Here is a 22513-nt window from a genome sequence, read left to right as displayed (position 1 = left end):
AGTGATGTCGAAAAAATAATTGCACCTCTGCTTATAACCACACTGAGATTCAAATCCTAAACATAATATTGATAAAATAGATGCAATTAATTTAGGGGGGGGTACATTTACAGAATTTTTATATTCATGTTTATCTATACCGCAGAAACAATAGCGTACAAAAGCAGTCAGTCGGGCATTATAGATGAATTTATCAATATACACCCCCCCAATTAAGCTTCTAGCTACGGCCTGCATGCAATCACGCATTGGTGGTATAAAAATGTTAAATAATATTACAAAAGTAATATGCATTGATAAATACTAGTTAAAACTGAAAAATATACTTTGCACAACAATAACTAATAGTGTTGTTATTGAGGTATTTTGAGTTTAAAATTAAGGTGTGTAATTTATTCTTCCTAACCCGCGGAGCCGCCACTGCATCATATCGCCTGATGATTTCTGTACGGTTCAACCAAATTGTAGTGAATGTCTTTTTAAACGCACTTTGTTCTACAGGGTGTCCGAAAACCCCCAAGACTATTGAAATCACCATAACAATTTTCGGCATCAAACGTTCGGCATAACTTTCTCTTTCGTCATGTTAAGCGCACTCGTGTTGTTTGTCTTTTTGTTTCTAAATGAATATGAACCCGATTTTATGTTCAAAAAGTGTGAAATTTAGGCAATTTTCACATCAGACGGCCCTTACATTGCTATGAGCAGACTGATGCGCAGACAGACGTTCTTAACTACGCATATCCAGGTTCGATGACGTGCTCAGTTCCTACCAGTGAACTCTTTATATATTATATGAAAGGCTCGCTCTAATACATTGTCTAATCTAGAAGTGAGACCAAACATGGCGGATCATGAATGCTGCTTGCATAGGTACTGAACAAGACCTCCAAGCACGGGCGGTTAAAATTTCATATGGCGGCGTATAGGAGTGGAACTTTAGCATTTATTTGTGCCTATTTCATTCAGAATTTCTCTGTTTTTCATCTCGTCATGGATCTGGTAACGCCGGCCATTACGGGAAAGTGCTGGTCCATTAGGGGAAAGTAATGGGCCGCTGAAGTTCTTCTCAACCAATCACTGAGCTCCATTTCACTGGAGTACACACGATCCTTCAATTATACAAGCGGTTGCATATCGGTTGCACAAAGTCAAAGCCAATTGCCAGGTATATTTCATAGTTTACATACAGCTGAGAGCATTGGTCTGATGGCATCACCTATAATTGCTGAACGAGATCATCCTATTTTAAAATATTAATAGTAAGCAAAACTTGAAAAGATTTGTGCAATGTGAAGCCGTTTCAGCATCAAATCCAAGCTTAAATGCTTTTAGTATGCTTTAAAATTGGCAAACCAAGCTTCTTTTGACTTTTTTCAGCCAAAGATACACGGACCAAAGCCGTAAAGGAATTATTCTTACTTAATACGTGAGTAGTGAGTTCTATATATATTCAACTAATTCAACAATTTTTTATCAAAATGCCACGTACCAATTTGAACGAATTTATGCTATATAATAATTATAGACATGATCGTTTTTATAGATAATTGTAGACAACCAAGGAGTTCTCAAATATAATCCTTGGAAATCGTTTCCCAACCATGCACTTGAAATATAAGCAACCGAATTTGCCATGACTTGTCTGTACCTATTTTGCATAACTTTCATTTATTTTTGTAACAAATATCGCATGATTACATATGATGATTTCTCTTGAAGCATGCAGTGGGGGGATATAACTTCACAATAATGATACTAAAATTTCAAATTGATCATTTTAAAGATTGATAATTGCTCTCGACATCTCTGGTTTTGCTTAACTCTGTATAAGTTGAGTCATCTCCATTTCTTGCAGCATTTACTCTCAATGATTCGTAATTGTCTTCTTTATTCATTTTTTTAAGATCCAGTTCTTGATAAGTCAAGTCAACATGACATGTTGAAAGTTCAGGGTTTGGTTGGGGTTCTCGATTTCGTAATTTACGACGAGAAAATATGGCAATATAGGAAAGAATTATTCCAATAGCGATTCCAGCCATCATAGTCCCAACGATGTGCCATTCGGTAATTCCACTGCAGCTGGAATCATTTGAACATGTTTTGTCTAAATAATAAAGACGTGAAAAGATATGTATTACAAATCGCCTGAAAAACTGGATTCAGTTCCTAAAAATTCCGTCAAGAAGAAATGCTGATGTGCTGAAATCGTTATCTCATGCAAGATAACAAACGTTATCTCATGCAAGATAACTACTGAATAGTTAACTTATTAAACAAAAAGGAAATTAAAATAAATTCGGAATGCATTTCAAAATGCACGATTCACGATTGTTTCATAAATTTATACCTCTTATGTCAGCTTCTGTGGATCCTGTACTTCCTGATGAATTCGCTGGTGTTGTAGGTCCTTGTTCCATTTTATCTATTGAAAATCTAAAATTATCACAAAACCATATTCTTCCGAATTAATAATAAATACGGTATAAAACATTAATGCAATCGCAAAACAACAAATTTTGATTGTTTTGATTTAATCGAAATCCTTTGCTAGCACATAGTGCTCCAATGAAGTGTAGATTTGAAATTTACCTAGGCCTATATCGGTCATAGTCACACCTTCAACATTTATGTATTTGAAAGCAACGTGATCTAATTTGACTAAAATCACTGCCCTATAAACATTCGACAGCACAATATTACTATCCAAACAGCATGATCCCAGTGTTGTGTCCTTACTGTACTACAGTATTTGAAAATGGTCATACCTTTCACCTCTAAAAATTCGGATTTTGAGTCACTCCCCAGACTATTATTCGCCAAACATTTATACGTCCCAATGTCTTTCCACTGCACATTTTGTAAGGTAATCTCTTTCTTAGTGGTGACTAGTTTGCAGTCATTGTGAGTTATGATGTAGTTTGGTTCAGGAAAACCTTCAGATGAACACTTTATGGTAACTGAGCCATCAATCACAGCTGGATTGGGCAAAAGCTCAATTTTTATGTTGGCTGGTTTGTCTGTCAAAACAAGAACATTTGTTATATATTCGCATGCAAATTAAAGTATGTTTTGAATACCGCAGTTGAAATTTTATGATACTTACAATTTATTATTACTTCAATGGACTTTTCATCTCTAAAAGCTAAGTCAGGATAGCTTTCTGCTTTACATGTGTATGTTCCACGATTCTGCCAGTCGTTAGTTTTTATTGCTAATGTTTTATTATATTTTCTTCTATCACCAATTTCTTTTCCATCTTTAATCCAAATCACATCAGGCGCAGGATTGCCATTTTCACCTCTGCATAAACACGTGAAATCTTCTCCCATTGTTAGCAACACGCGACTGAAACAGTCCAAGATAACATTTGGCTTCTCTGAAATATAATGACATATACCCATGCATCATAAAAGAGTGGACAAGGACTGATAAATCTACCATCGCTTGGTATTACTATAAGCGTTCCTATATATAATATATATATATTTATTCTCAAAATGAAATCTCAAACTCATTGTTTCCTGATACAACTCTCTGATATTTATCTTTATATCGAAAACCTTCAAGTTTGTGTTATACTTAACTCATACTTCATGTTATGTAGTGTCAGATTGCCCTGATAGAACACCGCAGAAATTTGTGCTTATGACGTTTCAAACCGAAAACCTAACCATGCACTGGTCACCAGTGTTAATTGTGCATTTCTATCAAAGAGAAAACTATTGAATAACTAAAGGATAGATATCTCCCAGTTATGCGTTGTTATGGGGCCTGGTGCAGAAACTCTATAAATTTTTTTATAAGTAAAATGCTATAAAAATTAATGTTACATCGTTACTTATAAAATATTGGGCTGAATTAATGAGTTTCATTTTAAAGTATTGATTTTCTATTTTTCCATGCACGTTCATGTGTATATGAATGAAGCGAGCGCTGTAACTGACGAGCGACTTTATTGCACCATACAGTTTTATAACTGATTCTCTTAATAGCCAACCATTGCTTTACTTTACTGCAGTCCTTTGTGATAGCATTGAATTTGCAGTAGGTCACCCTGTCCGAACATTACTAAACACGATGCGATCGCATGCGATCACGAAGACTAAATTATAAAAAATTATCAAACTTACTCTTAACAGAAACCTTGACATCAGATGGGTCCAGACCGGAAAAGGTGAATCGATATTCCCCATTTCTGCTTTCATTAAAGTTTTTTATCACTAACGTTGCTTTTCCTTCTACTGCAAACCCAGATATGAGAAAATCTGGCGTTGAACCAGCACCAAAAATTCGTGCGAGAAGTGTAGGAGTTTCACCTCCACTGTGTTTCAAATGCCAAGACCGAGTACTGAGAGAAGTAAGAGCACCGGTAACTGACCATTGTATTTTTGCATCATGTCCGGGTAGAAATGTTAAGTCAGCTCCACCAGGTGGCAAAAGGATCACTCCTAATAAGAGAGCCATGCATGCGGTTAGTTTCAGACTAACAAACACGACTGCAATTTGAATTTGAATTGAAATGCATATAATTATATAGTGTACTTTGAGTCTGAGTATATATATACGGTCGCACATGACATTGCACTCACAGGTATAGCTACCAGAGGTCAATAACGGTCGTAACATGTAGTTATTCAGAAATTTTTATTATCAGAAAATGATATATACTATAATATTGTAAATTTAACGACTTCGAAGCAATCGCTGATCGTATCTGACAAGAAAACGCTTTTATACCGCATGATAATTCTGCAATTTGCGTCCTGACTACATTTTTTTTATCTCGACAAAAAAGCGTCGCTGAAAACATTATATAATTTTTCATATATACCACGTTAACCCTCCATACCTTCACATGACAACAATACAAAACAGAGACCATAAAGGGAAAAGAGAAAGTCAAGGATTGTCATCTTACGAAGCAAACCTATAAATAAATAAAAAAGCTAGTATATTACAAGATATTATAAGACCTGTTTTGTAAATTATATAGACAAATAATAGCGCAAACGTCGTCAACTTGCAATCAAAGGTGTGCTCGATTTCCCTACTCTATATTGTATAAACAGCTCGGACTTGTATTTTTTACTGAAACAATTAATACCATTAGTTAATAGTATCTGCTTCATCATTTTAGAACATGCAGACACTAGCATGACAACCTTGTGTCCCGGAATTAAAGGGATTTATTAAATAAAACTTTTAGTCGGGTTATGGACTTATGATAAATCGAAATTCTCATGCACCTGAACTGCTAAACAGGTTTTTTCAGACGTTGTGAGATAGTGTTGATCTATAGATAGATTTGCGAGTGTTCGATTTATGTCTGCATGTCTTTACTGCCAACATATATACAAGGTTTCTAATAAGTCACGTGTATGAGCGTATGGAGTAGACGGCAGGCTTATACTTTATATAGTCAATATTACACCACAATATTGAGCTTACTGTTCAACTATCCAAAGCTGTACATTGTTACAAACAAAATATGCCATGGAAATGTTTCATTATCCATATATCTGCCTGTCACTTACGGCAGAACTAATACATTCAGCAACAAACGCTTCTATAGTAGTGTGTTTCGTAAAATCGGGTGTTGAATCATGGCTGTTAACTCAGTCGTGTTAGCGAGTCTGAATTGTTCAGGAAATGGTCTCCCAAATATTAACATTATAAGAAACAATATTACTATTACCTTGCATAACTTTAACTTATTTTTGCAACAAATATCGCCTATAGTTACATACGATCCATACATATATACCTTTTATCATTGCTCCAGTTAAATAATTTACTTAATATTTGATAGCTATCCGATGTTAAAGATTTATCGTATATTGTGCTATATTGCACTTCTTCCGCTTCACTGTATTGGGTAGGTTGATGAGTGATGTGTGCATGATGCAAATATTTGAGCCCCCGCGTCGTGTGGTGTTAATTTATGAGTTTATTAGAATATTTCGCTTCCAAAACTTTTATAGCTATGTTTTATTAATTAGTTTCAACAATAAAGTTCCGCAACATATTTATCATCGCTTCCTTTTTTAAACATGCTTTAGCTAAATTATTTGAATTTGTATATACATGTGTGAAATAAATTACGAAAAGTATTTATTTCCTCTGGATCTTCTGTCGTTTCCTAATTTACAGTAGAAATACTTTAACCTTTGCTTTATTTACACGTCTTAACCACATACTAGGAGTTGCGGCGTTGTGGCGAGAGAGACCTGCATTAATTGAACATGGTCAAATTCAGGCTCAAGTTAAAGATTGATAAGCTTTTTCCCGCTTCTCTAGTTTTGCTCAGCTCTGTATAACTGGAATCACCTTCGTTTCCATCGTCATTTTTTGTAGACTGATTCGTCACTGTCAGCTAGTGACTGGTGATTAGCATCTCTGTTCATTTTTGTGAGATCAAGTTCTTGGTAAGTTTTATCAACTTCAGGTTTTGGAGGTTCAGGGTTTGGTTGCAGGGGCTTTGTACTTGTAAATTTATGACGAGACCGTGAGACGATGTACGAGAGGAGACATCCAAAAATGATGCCCGATATAAAAAAACCACGATATGCCATACTACAACAGTATCACCAATATCATGGTCTTTTTTTCTTGGAAGATGTGGCCTCTCCTCAATAACATTCAGGTTGAAATTTTTGGTTTAAGAATTACCTAAAAGACTTTCAACTCACAATGATGCAAAGAAATTGACCGTAACGAAAAAGATGGCTGCATGTACATTTTACCATAATGCATTGCGGGCATTAAAATGATTGACTGAAAAAAGATAGCAAGAAAAACTGCTAATGACGTGAAATTTTAACACAGCGAAGAAAATAACTTTCTGTTTTATGCCTGTCCTTTAAAAGACGTCAGTTCGCTTTTTTAAACGATTTCCGACCGCAATGCATTCTGGTAAAATGTACATCCGCCATCTTTTTATTATGGTCAATTGAAAGAATCCCATCGAGATGATAGATTTTATATCAAACCTACATCTAAGAAGGAAGTGTACTAAGTCTACTAAAAAATAGTACTATAGTGGTAAACATTTAAATTCAATTGCTATTATATGCATGCTTTAGCGTGCAGAAATAATGGAGTTAAAACTTGTCCAGTCTCACCTAACACGGTCAAACAATGGCACTTTGAATAATTGAATTACTGCCAAGTACATTCGATGCAATATATTGGTACAATCCACCATCACTCCACTTTACTTGTGGTATGTTGTACGTCTTTTCAGCAATAACTTCAGTGTCATTGTGAATTATGGTAAAACGTAATTCAGGAAAACTTCTGATTCGCATGTTATGTTTATCTGTTCACCAACTTTAGCCTTTTTTCCTTGTGTGAACGTAATGTTCATCTTTCAAGGCGAACTAGGAAGCAGAAAAAATATCTGAAAGTTCCACCAATGAAAATAAGGAAACAGTCAATAATTTTATCACTGGATAAGCAGATCTGAACGTACTTTGAATAAACAAATTTTATTCAGATTAAAGAGCATCAAAAAAATAAATAAAGTCTGGTATCAGTACTAAGGATGCCAATGAGATTAAATTGATAGTCGAAATATAATTTGATATGCATACAATTAACTTCAATTCCAAGTGCTTTTCTATCTTGGTAATCTTCATGGGGATAGCTTTCAACCAGGCACTTGCAGGTCCCACTGTCTGTATTATCAACGTTTCTGAGAGTCAATAATTCACTTTTCTTTCTTATTTAACTAATCTTCTTGTCATCTTTATACCAGCTGACGTTAGCTAGGGGATCTCTATTTTCACTTTTACACAAACAGCTGAAGTCATCACCTTCACCTAGCGTGGTGTATTAGAGCAGTTTAATGTTTTCTGGAATGAAATTTTGAACCGTGTCATTGCTGGCTTTAATGCACGAAGAACAAATGCAAAATTAATGTGGTTTTGGCATGAAAAAAAACTTGACACACTCCAGCGGATCGTATGCAATGAAACAATTCAACAATATTTCGATAAAGTTCCTCTTTATAAATACTTACCTGCAATAAAAATGTTAACATTAGAAGTGATAAATATATTTCATAGTTTGTATAGCCACCTGTTCATCTAGATCAGTTCATGCAGGTTCAATTCCTGTGAAATAATCCACTAGACGCTATTCATATTGAATATGCTGGTCACTGCTCGACAGTGTATAGTTTTCAGTTAATTCCGCCTTTATAATATCAAATAACACAAAGACACGTCCGTTCTCCGTGTATGACAGAATTAAATAGGGTTAATATTAGCGGGTAGTATAGGCCCGTTTCAGACTTCGAACTTTTCATGTGCTCAATTGAAAGCAAATAAACTGAAACAAAGACCTTAGTTCATTAACATCAGGTTCTGCATGACGTCTGAAATAAGCCTTAATTAGCATTGTATTTTTTGAGGATATATACTTGTAAAATCTGTGTAAACAAAATGAGAAATATGAAGCGTAATTTAAAAATTATAACTTGTAAAAATCGCTACAATCCGTAATGCAAATAATCATATTTCAATTGTTTTGTAAATTATCAATTATATCAAGAGAAAAGTCCCTGGTGTGAGGTTGACATTATCTACAGCCAAGATAAAAATGTTTCTCAATTCTTGGGGCTATACCCAACTGGTAAATCAACTATTGGGTGTGGGTTTGTTTTTCTTGAGAAGGACGATTACAGCTTTTGTCTGACAGATTTTGTATGAAAGTCAAACAGCCAGTTCAGTCGCAGATCAACAGCGTTGACAGATTTCTTTCCAAAGTTCAAGTCAAAGATTGATAGTTTTCCTCTATATCTCTGGTTTTACTGAGCTTAGTGTAAGTTGAGTCATCTTCTTTTACACTTTCATTACTTGCTGCAGCGCCAGGAACCGCTGCCAATGTCTGATAATTCTCTCCTGTGTTCATTTTTGAAAGATCTAATTCTTGATACGTTTTATCAACTTGAGATTTTGGACTTTCACGGTTTGGTTGAGGCTTCCTACTTCGGAATTTACAACGAAAGAAAAAAACAGTGCAGGAAATGAGAATTCCTATGATGAATGTGGTCACGGATGATACCAAAACGACGTACCATTCAGTTTCATTTTTACAATTCTGTGATTCCTTTAATTCTGGTTTCCCTGCAAGAAATTAGAAGTGCATGTTCACAATAACACATGCTGAATGTTAAACAAATTTCAGTATCCAACGTCATCTGGTATTTTTCCCAAAAGATGATGAGCCAGTTTATATAAATTAGTGCATGATAACCAACAATTACCTGTTCCGACACCTTTCGAACTTGGAGTATTCGTTTTTCGTATTTCTGGAATAAAAATGACATTGTACATTCTTCTTTATCATGATCAAATAAACTAACGGAAGAAACCATATATACGTGTAATTTTATCATGGATCTTACCGACGACAGACAAATTAAAAGTCTTTGAACTTTTTCCAAGTAGATTTGCTGCAATACATTCATATGAGCCAGCATCGTTGTATTTCAAAAGCGTTATGATATACGTGTTGCGAGTACTGATGACTTTAGTATTATTATGGATTATTGTATAGCTTGGTAAGGGAACAGCTATTGCTTCACATGTTATTACAACTGATTCACCAATTACAACATCTTCTGGGGTGGTCGTAAGACTTAAAATTGCAGGTGAAACTGGGTCTGTAATGAAACAAAATTTTTAAATCATATGAATAGATCAACATTCCTTATCAAGTTTTCTTTCACTTACAATATACCATTACTTCAATAGATTTTTCGTCTGCTAAGGTATAGCTTCGGGCTATACACTTGTATATTCCACTATCTTTTTTATCGACATCGTTTAGATTTAATATTTGTCTATTTTTTTCCGATTTAGCAATCTGGACGCCATCTTTACACCACGTCACGTTAGCTGGGTGATTACCATCTTTTACCTGGCAGATACATGTGATATTATCACCCTCAATTGTTGCGATGGGACTGGAACAATTGACTGTTACTACTGGCTTGCCTAAATATACAGGACGCAAGCAAATCAAAATCAAGAGTGGAAAGTGTTAGTACTAGCCCAGCAAACCCGCAGTTACACATATTTTATCTTGACGATGCAATCATTTGTCCATGGTTGTAGCACTTCACAGGCAAATGTGCAGAAACATGCCTTCGTCACTACTGTTTACATGCATCATCATTTTATTCGTTATAGTCAGTCAAGACATATCTTTACACCAAACGATTTGTCGGACCGATATAGCTGATTGCCATAAATGTATTCGGAATTTGTCGTAAAGAAAAGTTTTTTGTAAGAATTCGTACGATCTTCGTCCGTAGTAAAGCTTTTCTTAAACACTTACTTGCGACAAAAACTACAACAGTAGATGGGTAATAAGGGCTAAGGAAAAACTGATATATTCCATTATGACTTTCATTAACATTTTTTATCGCCAGTGTTGCGTTTCCTTCTATTGCGTAGCCAGGTGCGAGGAAACTTGGCACTGAATCATCATCCATGATTTGTGCAAGTAACTTTGCTTTTCCATCGAAGGTTTTTCGTTGATACCAAGCACGAAGACTACCAGAAGACAGATCGTCGTCAAATGACCACCTTATTTTCCCAACTGTTCCAGGTAAAAATGTTAATTCAGTCCCTTCAGGTGGCGGAAAGATCTTCCCTAAGATTAAAAGAGCCATGTATGGTTGACAAGCTAGTAGATTAGACTCATGCCATCAACAGAAACACCGGCATGTAGACAATGACGATGCACCAAATCTATGCGCGGGGACGTGACATACAGAGCTATACTACCTACCTTCGGATTGGGAAAGCAAGAAAGCAAGACCAATCGTAGAAAGAAATGCCAAATCACTCATTTTTGAAGATACAACCTATGTAAGAGAATTTTTATGAATATTATTATAATATTATTATTTGGTAGGACTCGATAAAAATTTGTTCAACTAACTCTAGATACAAATGTTTCTTGCTAAAGCGACATCCGGAGTCCACATGCATACAGACTTAGGGGCTGTTTACAGGAGCAGGGTTACCCAAGATTCAACGAAGCGTGAAAGGATTTTGAGGCATTGAAATAAGTCTTTATAACACAAAACAAGCACATGCTACTGTTGTGGGGCTGCCAGGATCATGTTATCTGCTCACTTCAATACCTCAAAGTCCTCTCACGCTTCGTTGAATCTCGGGTAACCGGGATCATGTAAACAGCTCGTTATAATGTTGTTTCTAAAGAGGAAAATTGCTCTTATAGGACCAAAACGGAAATGCACGATGTTAGATTTCTCTTTGTAGCTATATAAAAGAACATTTAATACAAATAATTTTGCCAAACGACCAAACACACCTTTCTAATATTGACAAATTTCGCCTGCAAATTAAGTCACATATAGACACTTGTGATATTATGGTTCAGTGTATTTTGCTGGATACTTTAATACATTATTCTACACTTACCACAAGAAAGTCGTATGCTGGCGTTGATCGCATATTCATTTTTGGTATTTCAATAAAAGGCGTTACCACAGTTCCATACACAAATCAGAGAAAATTTCCTGTTAATATATCCTAGTATTCTCGCCTTGGATATTTAATTTGTCGATATTAATCCTTCCTTCCGGCTTAAACATTACAGAAGCCAGCATGAATTCTGTCATGTGATAGTTTGTAATATATGGATGTATTCCGTATGCATAGTATTGGGGGTAACTCCGTAAAATATAAAAGTTATGGATGGAAGAGAACTCATGCATGCACTACCAAAGAAAAGTAGCAGATTTTGAATCACTTCCAATATAATTCTTTGCAACGCAAACGTATGTTCCAACATCATCCATTTTCATACCTTTGATGGATGTTTTGTAGTAAACACAGCAAATGAACAAAAGCAAATGACGTAATGCTTTTACGAATCAGTAAACTATGGTCCACTTGTCCAAAGTATATTGGATTAGAAAATTTCGACCTTGTCAATAAACCAAATTTACATTGTAGGTCATAGTAGGTAAAAAATGACCAGCTACAATTGTCTTTGTGTAAAAGAGATCTTTTTTGGTCATCGAGTAATGTTATAGTTCGATGTTGTCAGAAAAAATCATTCCCCTGATCCTTATATATTTGTAAATTCTATCAATATTTCAGAATGAAGCAAGGAAGAGGCCAGTATCAATTAAAAATAATGAAATATTCTAGCTTCAAGATAAAGACTGATAGGTTTTCTCCGCTTATCTGGTTTGGCTAAGTCCTGTATAATTGGAGCCATCTTCGTTTCTATTGTCATTTTTTGCAGGCTGATTCACAGTCAGTGAATGGTAATTTTCTTCTTTGTTCATTTTTGTGAGATCAAGTTCTTGATAAGTTTTATCAACCTCGGGTTTTGAGGTTCAGGGTTTGGTTGTCGTGGCTTTTTAGTTGTAAATTTACGACGAGAACATGAGACGATGTAGGAAAGGAGGCATCCAATGACAATTCCCAATATCAATGAAACCACGATATGCCATACTACAATATTATCGGCAATTCACAGACTACTTTCCTAGAAGACGAGGCCCCTCCTGAAAAAACACATTCAGGTTATTAATTCATTGGTTGAAAAATTATCTAAAGAATATTCAAACTTCCATCAAACAAGGAAGTGTATAAAGCAATTACGTCTTAACATTTAAAGTTTAACATCTGGTGCGAACTTTATGCGGCTAGCTCGAACATTGCAGAAATAGTGGATCAAGAGTAGTTCAGACCAAATTAATCTTACCTAGAACGGTCAAACAATAGCACTTTGAGTCAATTCCAAGTTTATTCTTCGCAATACATTCGTATAATCCGCCGTCGCTCCACTTCACTTGTGGTATGCTGTAAATCTTATCAGCAATAACCTCGGTGTTATTGTGAGTTATGGTAAAATGTGGTTTAGGAAGACCTTCTGATTCACATGTTACGTTTATTGGTTCGCAAATTTTAGCTTTTCCTTGTGAAAATGCAACGTTTGTCTTTTGAGATCGAACTAGAAAGCAAAAAAACTGGATGTGGGAAGACCTGCAAATTTTTGGAGGCAACAGAATGACATATATCAATTATTGACGGTATATATGAGGGAGGCACGATATCCTAAAGTCGTCATCGACTAGTCTCTATGTATATTATAGACATTAGTTATAGACTGCAGTCAAAATGATGAGCGATATATCACCCATCATGCAGTACACAGAATAACGTAAGGATTTATGAGCACGTCATTACACGCAGTTTGAGCGAATGGGGCAAATGTCCCTTTTTTGTTTTTATGGTTGAAATTTTTCCATTTAACAGAATTAATAGTGTTGGAAATGATTAAATATTTCAATATCGCCCTTAAGGAAAGGCTTCATATTTCCCTACCTTATATGGCTGTGGCTGACAGGACGGACTCTATTTTATAGAATACAATAAACTCTATAATACGCCAGCTGCAATTACCAAGTGTATATAAAGTTAAACGTGCTTTAGCTCCGACTAATACAAGCTTCATTCACTTAAAATGGAAATTTTTCCTACATGGCAGAAGTTTAATTGCATCACCGCAAATAACCATTAATGCTTGTCCAGCAGCCTCATTCTCATTAATCGTGAGCCAATAACTTTCCGAGAGTTGTACTTAGGCTAATATAAATCTGTTGCTCAGTGTCAGTGAGAGTTTCCGAAAGTTTAATCTTAGTTTCGAAACACACTTATCATGACTATACGCCTCTAACGGTTTGATAGCAAAACCGTGGCTTTGCGTTGTGGAAAGTGCGCGCTACGCATTTGTGTAGACTAATCTTGAAGAATCGTGGCTATTTATGCTGTGAAAAATTTGTTGTTTTTTTCTCCTTTGTTATAAAGCGTTTATTCCAAGCCAGGTAAACAAGTCTCTTAGGTGCTGTTATTGGCATTGCCAGAAAAAAACATAATAAAAAAGGAGCATAAAACAAATTATTGCTGGGGCTATAGCCAACAGGTTTATTGAAAAGTGGGCGTTTTTTAGAATACGTAACCAAACTCGCAGCAGGCGTTCTTTCGCCTTCTTCGCCTTGCCTGATTTTAGGGAGCGCCTGACATGCAGGCTAGGTGGGACATGCAGCCCCGTACAGTTTTTGTACTTTGTACCTTGTCTTCGACAGGTTTCCCGAACTTGTACTGAGCATACTGATTAATTTTGCCAAAATTTGAAATATAGTACTGATTTGATAAAATAGTTCTATTTGTGTCCAGTCAACAATGACTCCACAGACTTACAGCCGGAATTTTTCTCATCAGTAAAAAAAACTTTTTCACGAAAATTACGATTATAATTATTAGAATAATAATATGGAATAATAATGATAATACATTCTAGAAGCCAAAATACTGGATTCAGTCTTGGCATTGATGCCTTTATTTCTAAATTAAAATGTATATTAAGGTTTGAAAGTATTTTAAGAAGTTTAAAGACAATTTAGATTAGTTCAAATTACATTGAGTAAAATATTTATTAAATCAACGTCTTACGTTGAGTTGACGGTCACACAAAATAATAAACTTCAACTTCGGTGGGAGTGAAATGGTAACTACCGGCCAATAATTCTCGAATACGATTGGTGGCATAGCTGTAGCCAGATGGTGGACGGTAAGTATGACCAAAACTGGAGTATGAATGTTTGTTCTTGTTAGCATTGTTTGAGATGTATATATCATGTCCTCCACCAAACGTTGGTCCATAATTCCGGTGAGTGTAAATTGCTTGATTGCTGTGTACAACCGCAGATATAAATGGACTTAAGTTGTCTTTGTTGCGAAGAGAAAATACGTAATTGCTTGAAGATTTCCGGTATCCATTATTGCCTAAAATACATAGAATGCAATTACGCGATAGTGAAATCCTTTTTTCATGCATTCATTTTGCACCCGCTTATTGTAATGGAACTTCTGTTACCGGGCGCAAGATCTATACATAAAAAAATGTCAAAATGATATATTTTTTCACAGGCAAAACTCATATAGGGCGAGATCCGTACAAAAGACCAAGTGCAATTTAAAAATTATCAAGGTGTGATCTTTCTTTCTTTTGATCGAGGAAACAGGTTAACTCTAATAATTAAGTGTGTAGCTTGTAGTGACTGAAAATGAACTTTTGTTGAACGAAATATTGGTCAAGAAGTACACATTTGAAACATTATCGTTCGCACAAGCCATTTGTTATGGTTTAACACATTGTAAAAAGAAGATAATTCAAAGCAAGTTCTGTCGATAAAAAGCCCTTAGGTTGGCAGTAAAATCGCATGTGATAACTGACGGGTCATGGCTTGTCTAATAGGGAGAGAAATTTACCTCTTATGCGTTGTTCTAAATTTTGCGTTAACTGGCATTGCGAGTGGACACAATGACTTACCACCCCAAGAATGAGTCGAGTATCCACCGAAAATGTACTTTCCAACTTCAACTAAAATTAATGTTTTGCCTTTGTTGTCGCATCGTGTATGAAATTTATGTGAATCCCAGCCATTTAGCGAAGCTCTCCAACAACGTGCCAGCTTGTTGAATGAAAACCATTGGCTCAGTTTGATAAGAAAGCTTTCAGGTTCGTCTTTCAGGATTGTGGAATTCGAAATATCACCTATATAATACAGTGCGAACAAAGGTACCAAAGACGTCAAATTTTCGCGTATTGTATACGGCGTAGTGCGTGATGTGAAACATTTTTATTCTTCCAGGAAAACGAAAATATTTCTCAATATTTTGAAAAACATTTTTGTCGCGCTAGGAATCTTCGCAAAAATTTTGTAGTTAATTGTTGGCTGCCTTATAACCGGTTTGAACAATAACAATTATTATGCTTTTGCAATAGTTGTTAGCAGTTGCTAATGCCATGTTTCATTTTACATCAAATTGCACTCCAGTACTGCCATTAATCAATTCCAATATTTTCCCTAATCGCAATTATAATCCTTTATCCAATAAAGATGAATTTATACCTTTTCCTTCCTCCTTCAGAATACAGCTGTCGTTGAATTCCTACGGAAATTTTATTATCACAGTGAAATGTTTTCACCTCGTTCCTCGTTGACGGATGGAGAGAGACAGTCATGCATAGTTAGGGGAAACCCGCATAAGTACTATCTATAATACCTAATAATTATACCGGGTGTACATGAAGTCCTACATCCTCGGAATGTATACAGAGCTCGAGTGTCCCCAAAAAACCCCAAACTATTGAATTCATCCATAACAATGCAATAGTTATTTGACTGCTTATAAGCACCCTGTTGGGAACCACAAGTGTATAAATCTTTGATATAAGCATTTTATGCATAATGACAGTAAAATTTATAACTTGAACCTACAAATGATTTTAATTACCAATATTTACACAAACATGGATGGGAATATATAAATTTACAACTCAAGCACAATCATCTTCGACATGTCCCTCTTCTGTGGCAATTAATTCTTGTATATAGCTTTTATGTAATGTGATTTATTTACGCATAGATATATTGCCAGCCATGAATTTTGCATACCCTTTCCGCAGCTCAGTTTTCTGAGCATCAATAAAGACACATTAGATTTTACGCCGTTTTGGGATAATTTTGGCTAGGAGTAATGGTTCTCCTAGCCGCTTTATTTCTGTTAAACAAAACGATATTTATTAATACATTGCAATAGAATTCCAAATATTCACGCTCAGAAAAGGGTGGAGGCAAATTACCGCCAAAACAACGAAGCAAAGCAAGTTGACCCCACCCCAAGGAAAGGGATGCATGCAGAAAGTTTCGTTATACAATAATACAGGATCAGCGGTCTGCGCGACCTTATAAACGAACATGGGCAAAAAGGCGCTTACAAAGCCCGTGAAAAGGCATAGATTATCGCCCTTGCTCAATAATCGACACTGATCATCACTCTTGCTGGTAAGCTACAATGATTATCACCCTTGCTGATAATCTACACTTAACTGATATTAGTTTAGCAGAGTCACAACATTACCGCGCCAAGAAGAAGCTTCTCCATCACCCTGTTATAAGCACTTTATTTCCTCCCCCCAAAAGCGAACGATCGCCCTTGCTGACCATGTGCAAGCTGAGGAAGAAATAAAATAGCCGCACAATTCGAGCAGAAAACTCCCCGCAGGTTTTCCGCTCGAAAATTCATCCAAACTATGTTGATAGGGAAGAAAAACGTATATATTTGAGGAATGCGTTCGATTTCCAACGCCCCATAGTTCGAATTTGGGCATCCGAGTGCCCGTGTTCAGCTGCGTGGGAAGCGGCGCCTATTCGAAATGAATGAGACTTATATTTGGAAGTATCGAGTCCGCAGACGCGGAAAGCCTTTTTAAGAAGATTGGCAAACTCGTCACATGAGACTGGAATGCCCAGTTGTGATAGAAGAATAGCTCCGGGCTGGGTACCTCGCAAAATCATGTACTCCTCTAATAAGTGGAATGGAAATAATGGAAATCACAAAGAGCAATGAATAATTGTAAGTTTGTTTTACAAGCAGAATAATCCGGTGCAACAAACAGGAAGTCGTCGAGCAAATGAAGGAGTTTGCCGATGTTAAGCCTTTCCCTAGCGATCCATTCGATAGCCGTACTAAAAATCTCAAAAGTGCGACACGAACTGGAGCAACCCATTGGCATTGCCCGGTCGTAATAATACAAACTCCGCCATTTTATGCCTAAGAGGTGATAATCCGCTGGGCTTTTTATTATTTATTAAAAAATTATTATTATTATTAAAAACTTTATTTACCCACGCTAGCCTCGACAGCATATTTATATATAGCTGATTTCCACGAGGGGCGTCACACAAATAATACAATGTAGTATAAGTACTTTAAAAAAAGATAGAGTTAAAAATATAAAATACATAAACGTATTTGACACGTGTGGCACAGCATCTTCCACTAGTTTACTGCTATTTCTCGTTTAAAGCAGTTTAAAGTATCTGCCGATTTAGCTGCAGGTGAAAGGTTGTTCCATAGCATGGCGCCGCTGTACTTAAAACTTCTTCTTAGATATTCCGTTCTGGGTTTTGGAAGAATTAAATCCTTTTCACTGCTTCTAAGATTATAAGTATTTTGTTTCACACTCTTTTTACAGAAAGATTCTTTTAGACTTGGGGCGGCGTAGCCATTTAATACTTTGTACATAAATACAGCCTTGGATTTTTCCCTTCTATTTTCGAGTGTTTCCCAGGACAAGGTATTAAGAATATCTAGTGACCTTTCATCGTAGGTGGCACTAGTTATCACCCTTGCTGCGCGGGACTGAAATTTCTGCAGTTTATCTTGAAGCAATTTACCGCAGTTTGACCACAAGGTAGAACAATAGTCAAAATGCGGCTGGATCAGTGCTTTATAAATGGTTTGTAACGTATTGGTGTTGACGTACGGTTTAGCACGCTTTATAGCTCCGATACCAGAACTTGCTTTCTTGCATATTTTATCAATATGTTTTACCCAACTTAGATTTTCATCAATTACTACTCCTAAACTTTCAAAAGAATGAATTAATGGTACTGGTTTGTCGTCAAAAATTACAGCATTTTCACCAACCTTATTTTTAAGGTTATACGGTGATCCAATAAACATCAACTTGGTTTTAGTTGGGTGGTGTTGTAACTTATTTTTGAAAAGCCAACTATGCAAGTTTTTTAAGTCCTCATTTAGATTTTGGACAAGAGTATCATAGTCATGTGATGATGCAGAAATTACAGTATCGTCAGCATAAAGATAGGGAGTTGTCGATTTTAGGCACTTTGGCATATCATTAATATATAATAAAAATAGCAACGGGCCAAGGATTGAGCCCTGTGGAATTCCACATATTATTTGTTTAGGTGACGAAACCTGACTATTGACAAGGCACACTTGTTCTCTCTTTGTCAAATAAGATTCAAACCATTTTAGCTCATCTCCATGAATTCCAAATTGCGTTTTCATCTTTTTTAGTAAAATAGAGTGATCACTTGAATCAAAAGCTTTTCTGATATCAAGAAAAACAACCCCATTTAGCATGCCATTGTCCATATTCTCTAACCATTGATCGCACATTTGGATCAGTGCTGTCATGGTTGAGTGATTTGGCCGGAAACCTGATTGATGTTTGGAGAGCAAGAGATTTTGAGATAAATGGTCATATAACTGATCAAAAATTTCCTTCTCAAATATCTTACTTATTATCGGTAGAATTGAGATAGGTCGGTAATTGTCACACTTTTGTCTGTTTTCAGATTTAAAAATTGGTGTTATCCTAGCCATTTTCCATGCATCAATATAAGTACATGTGTTAAGAGATAAATTAAAGATGGCGGTTAATGATGGTGCTATTATATCTGCGGATATCCTAAGTATTTTAGCAGGTATATTATCCAAACCCGTCGCTTTTGAGATTTTGAGTTGCCTCAGACTTATGGCAACATTGATTGGGCTAATTAAGGAAAAAGCAAATCGAGGGCCAGAAAAACTATCGGAGCAATCCTGAGAATCTAAACTGTTTGTAGGTTCACACATTTCAGCCGCTAATTTAGGACCGATTTGTACGAAATATTCATTAAAAGCGTCAGCTATTTGTTTGTCGTCTACGATAACTGAATTATTGATATGAAGTTCGTTAACATTGGGTGATTTCTTACTTCTATTTAATAGGGTGTTTATCAGATTCCAACTTTTTTTAACATCTTTACTATGTGAGCATTCTTTAATTTGGTCTCGAAAATAAGTTTTTTTAGCGCTTTTCATTGCAGCATTAACCCTGTTCCGTTCTGATTTATACTTATTCCAATGTGCCGTAGATGAATGTTTTATTGCATGCTTTTTATGAAAATCTCTGGTTCTCATTAATCGTTTAACGTCAGATGTTATCCAAGGCACCGAGCTGCCTCTTATTCTCTTGCACCGAATAGGCGCGTGCCTATCAAGTATCTCGAGAAAAAGGGATCTCCAAACATGCCAGGATACATTAGGATCGTCAAATTGGTGTACAATTTCCCAAGGGATTTGCGATATTTCTTCTATAAAATCGCTTTCAACAAAATTTTTGTAGTCTCGGGTTTCTTTATAAGTGTGCCTTAATTTCGGTACTTTAATACTTTTAACTGCAAAAATCAAACTGTGATCCGATATTCCAAGATGGATCACGCCAGAATTTATTATATTTTCAGATCTGTTTGTTAAAAAAAGGTCGATTAAAGTTGCCGATTCTGCGGTCACTCGTGTTGGTTCAGTGATTAATTGATCCAATTGGTATAAAGAACATGACAGTTGGAGTCTCCGCGTATGGGAGTCTGGAACTGCTTTAACAAGATCACAGTTCATATCTCCAACAATCATTAGTTCTTTATTTTCGAGATCGCATTTACACAGAAATAAATCGAGTTCATTAAAGGCGTCGTTATTGGAATTAGGCGGCCTATACCAAACACTTACTAAGAAAGCCACTTTATGTGGTCTACGTACTTCAATACATATCATTTCAAGCGTTTCTGGAAGGAGATCTTTCCTTTCAGAAAAGGATATATTTTCTCTAATGTAAAGGACTACGCCACCCCCAGATCTATTTCTATCATTGCGGATCATGTTATATCCAGCTATATTAATTTCATTATCTGCTATTGAATCATAATTCTGCTAAGAATTAGTCAAAAGCACACGGAGCTCATCTATATGTTTTAGTAGGCTATTTATATTCAAACTTGCTATTTTAATACCTTTTAATTTGCTTATTGCATGCAATGGATGATCAAAAATACCTGATGCTGTGCCACACGTTAAATCAGTTAACGTTTCCTTCTGCGGATGTCCTTCTGTGGTTGTACGATTATTTTCAACAATTCTCCAAGTTTCTGAATCGTGGAACTCTGAAAATCCTGATAACGTTGTTTCTGGGATGAAGCTGGTCCACTGCTTCCCCTAAGAAAATTGATAAGATGAACGGCTAAAATGGCCGAGCCTTTCGCATTTAGATGAAGTTTGCTTCCATTTAGGCATGTGTCATCAATGGTTGAGTTGTCAATGAATGAGATATCTAGTTTCGTACAAATGAGCTCAAGTTCCTTGTTGACTTCGTCAATCTTTCTGGACAAAGCGAGGTCGTGTCGCACTGTTAGACCTGATAAACCAATTTTCGAATAGGGAAATTGCGATTTTACTTTTGTGGCAAGCTTTTCAATCTTTTGAGAGCATTCGGCAGCGGATTCCAAAGGGAGATTATTTGTCCCAGCATGCAAAATTACATGGGACGGGATTGCTTTTAATTTATCAAAGTTGATCTCCATTTCAATCTGATCTGCAGTTTTTCCTGGATAAGTAAACTTATGCACCTTCTTCTTTGAAAGCTTTCTAGGTTGGATATTTTTAATTATCGAGTCTCCTATAATTAAGATATCCGATCCAATTTCGTGTGTTTCAGGACTCTTTCCCTTCTTTTGGCGCACATTGGTAGATTCTTCTTGGTCATTTGTAGGATTTATTTCGTTACCCTTGGGATAATTGCCAGCCCTAATCTCTGTTTGCGTCTCGTTGTCCGATATATCGCTTAAGGTTTGAAATCGATTATCTACATTGAGCGTGTGGGAAGTTGATGAGATTTCACTTGCTTGCTGCTTTCTGTTACAGTTTTTGTCCTTCTGTACAACTTGAAAGTTGTTAGACATTTCAGCTGAATTAGTATTCTTTTGATTTAAATTATTCAGGCAAGCTTGATAATCGTTTTGTTGAAGCGTCAGAGCGGTGACTAGATCGGTTTTCTCTTGCTCTAAATTAATAATTTTGGTGTTAAGGTCTTTTATTATACTGTTAGCTTTTTCCAAATTGTTTCTCAGGTGAACCTTTTCGTTTTCACACGCGCTAATTTTACATACTTGTGTATCTTCGTCTGCTCGATTTTTAAGTTGTAATATATCACTTTCGATACGCTTGAGTTGTAGCGCTAGGTCACAGCAATAACACTGAGAATTGTCGAATTTATGTCCACTTTTAGCATGAGGCGTTTCGATTGAAAAATTGTCCGCATTATTTAAGTTTTTGCGTTCATGCTCGTTGACATTGGTCGATGGATTTTGAGTGATTTTGACCGGGTTTGAGTTTTCTTCGGCTTTGCTACACGATAGATGTTCGTCATGATAATCTTCGTCACGGTTCTTGGCTTTATTTAACGAAGCGAATTTTACAAGTTTTTGTCGAAGGCTTTGATTCTCGTCGTCTTGAAATACCACAAGTTTTTGCTTCGTTTTACTATGCCACTTCAATACATAGTTTTTACTTGTGAATTTCTTTACTTCTCCGCCGGTAGATTTCCACTGCCCTTCGATTCCCAAGTCGGATTGTATAAACAATTTCAGATTCTCATACGAACCATTCCAAACCAATTCGTCATTTATTTCGATAAGATTTGATTGTTTAGCAGGTGTTGATGTCACCATACTATGTTCATCAATTTCTTGATTAAAACTAAAATGATCTTCAATAATAACGGAGTTGTCAAATACACGTCCATACGCCATGATGTCTAG

The 22513-nt window shown here is 36.0% G+C and overlaps 1 protein-coding gene across 1 annotated transcript; it reads right to left on the bottom strand.

Moving 5' to 3' along the window:
- Positions 1-1736: 1736 nt before the first annotated feature.
- LOC114533383 (matrix-remodeling-associated protein 5-like) lies at positions 1737-5760 on the bottom strand. Its single transcript, XM_028554899.1, has 7 exons — positions 5699-5760; positions 4853-4930; positions 4134-4451; positions 3107-3379; positions 2769-3020; positions 2351-2425; positions 1737-2107 (listed from the first exon to the last, which is right to left on the bottom strand). The coding sequence occupies exons 1-7, from the start codon at positions 5703-5705 to the stop codon at positions 1776-1778; spliced, it is 1335 nt and encodes a 444-aa protein (XP_028410700.1). The 5' UTR covers positions 5706-5760; the 3' UTR covers positions 1737-1775.
- Between the last annotated feature and the right edge of the window lie 16753 nt (positions 5761-22513).

This window comes from Dendronephthya gigantea, unplaced genomic scaffold (assembly GCF_004324835.1).
Source record: "Dendronephthya gigantea isolate DGI-Jeju-01 unplaced genomic scaffold, DenGig_1.0 000089F, whole genome shotgun sequence".
In the NCBI taxonomy this organism is placed as follows: Eukaryota; Metazoa; Cnidaria; class Anthozoa; order Malacalcyonacea; family Nephtheidae; genus Dendronephthya; species Dendronephthya gigantea.
The sequence above is the reverse complement of the archived record's forward strand: the minus strand, read 5'-3'. Positions and strand labels throughout refer to the sequence as shown.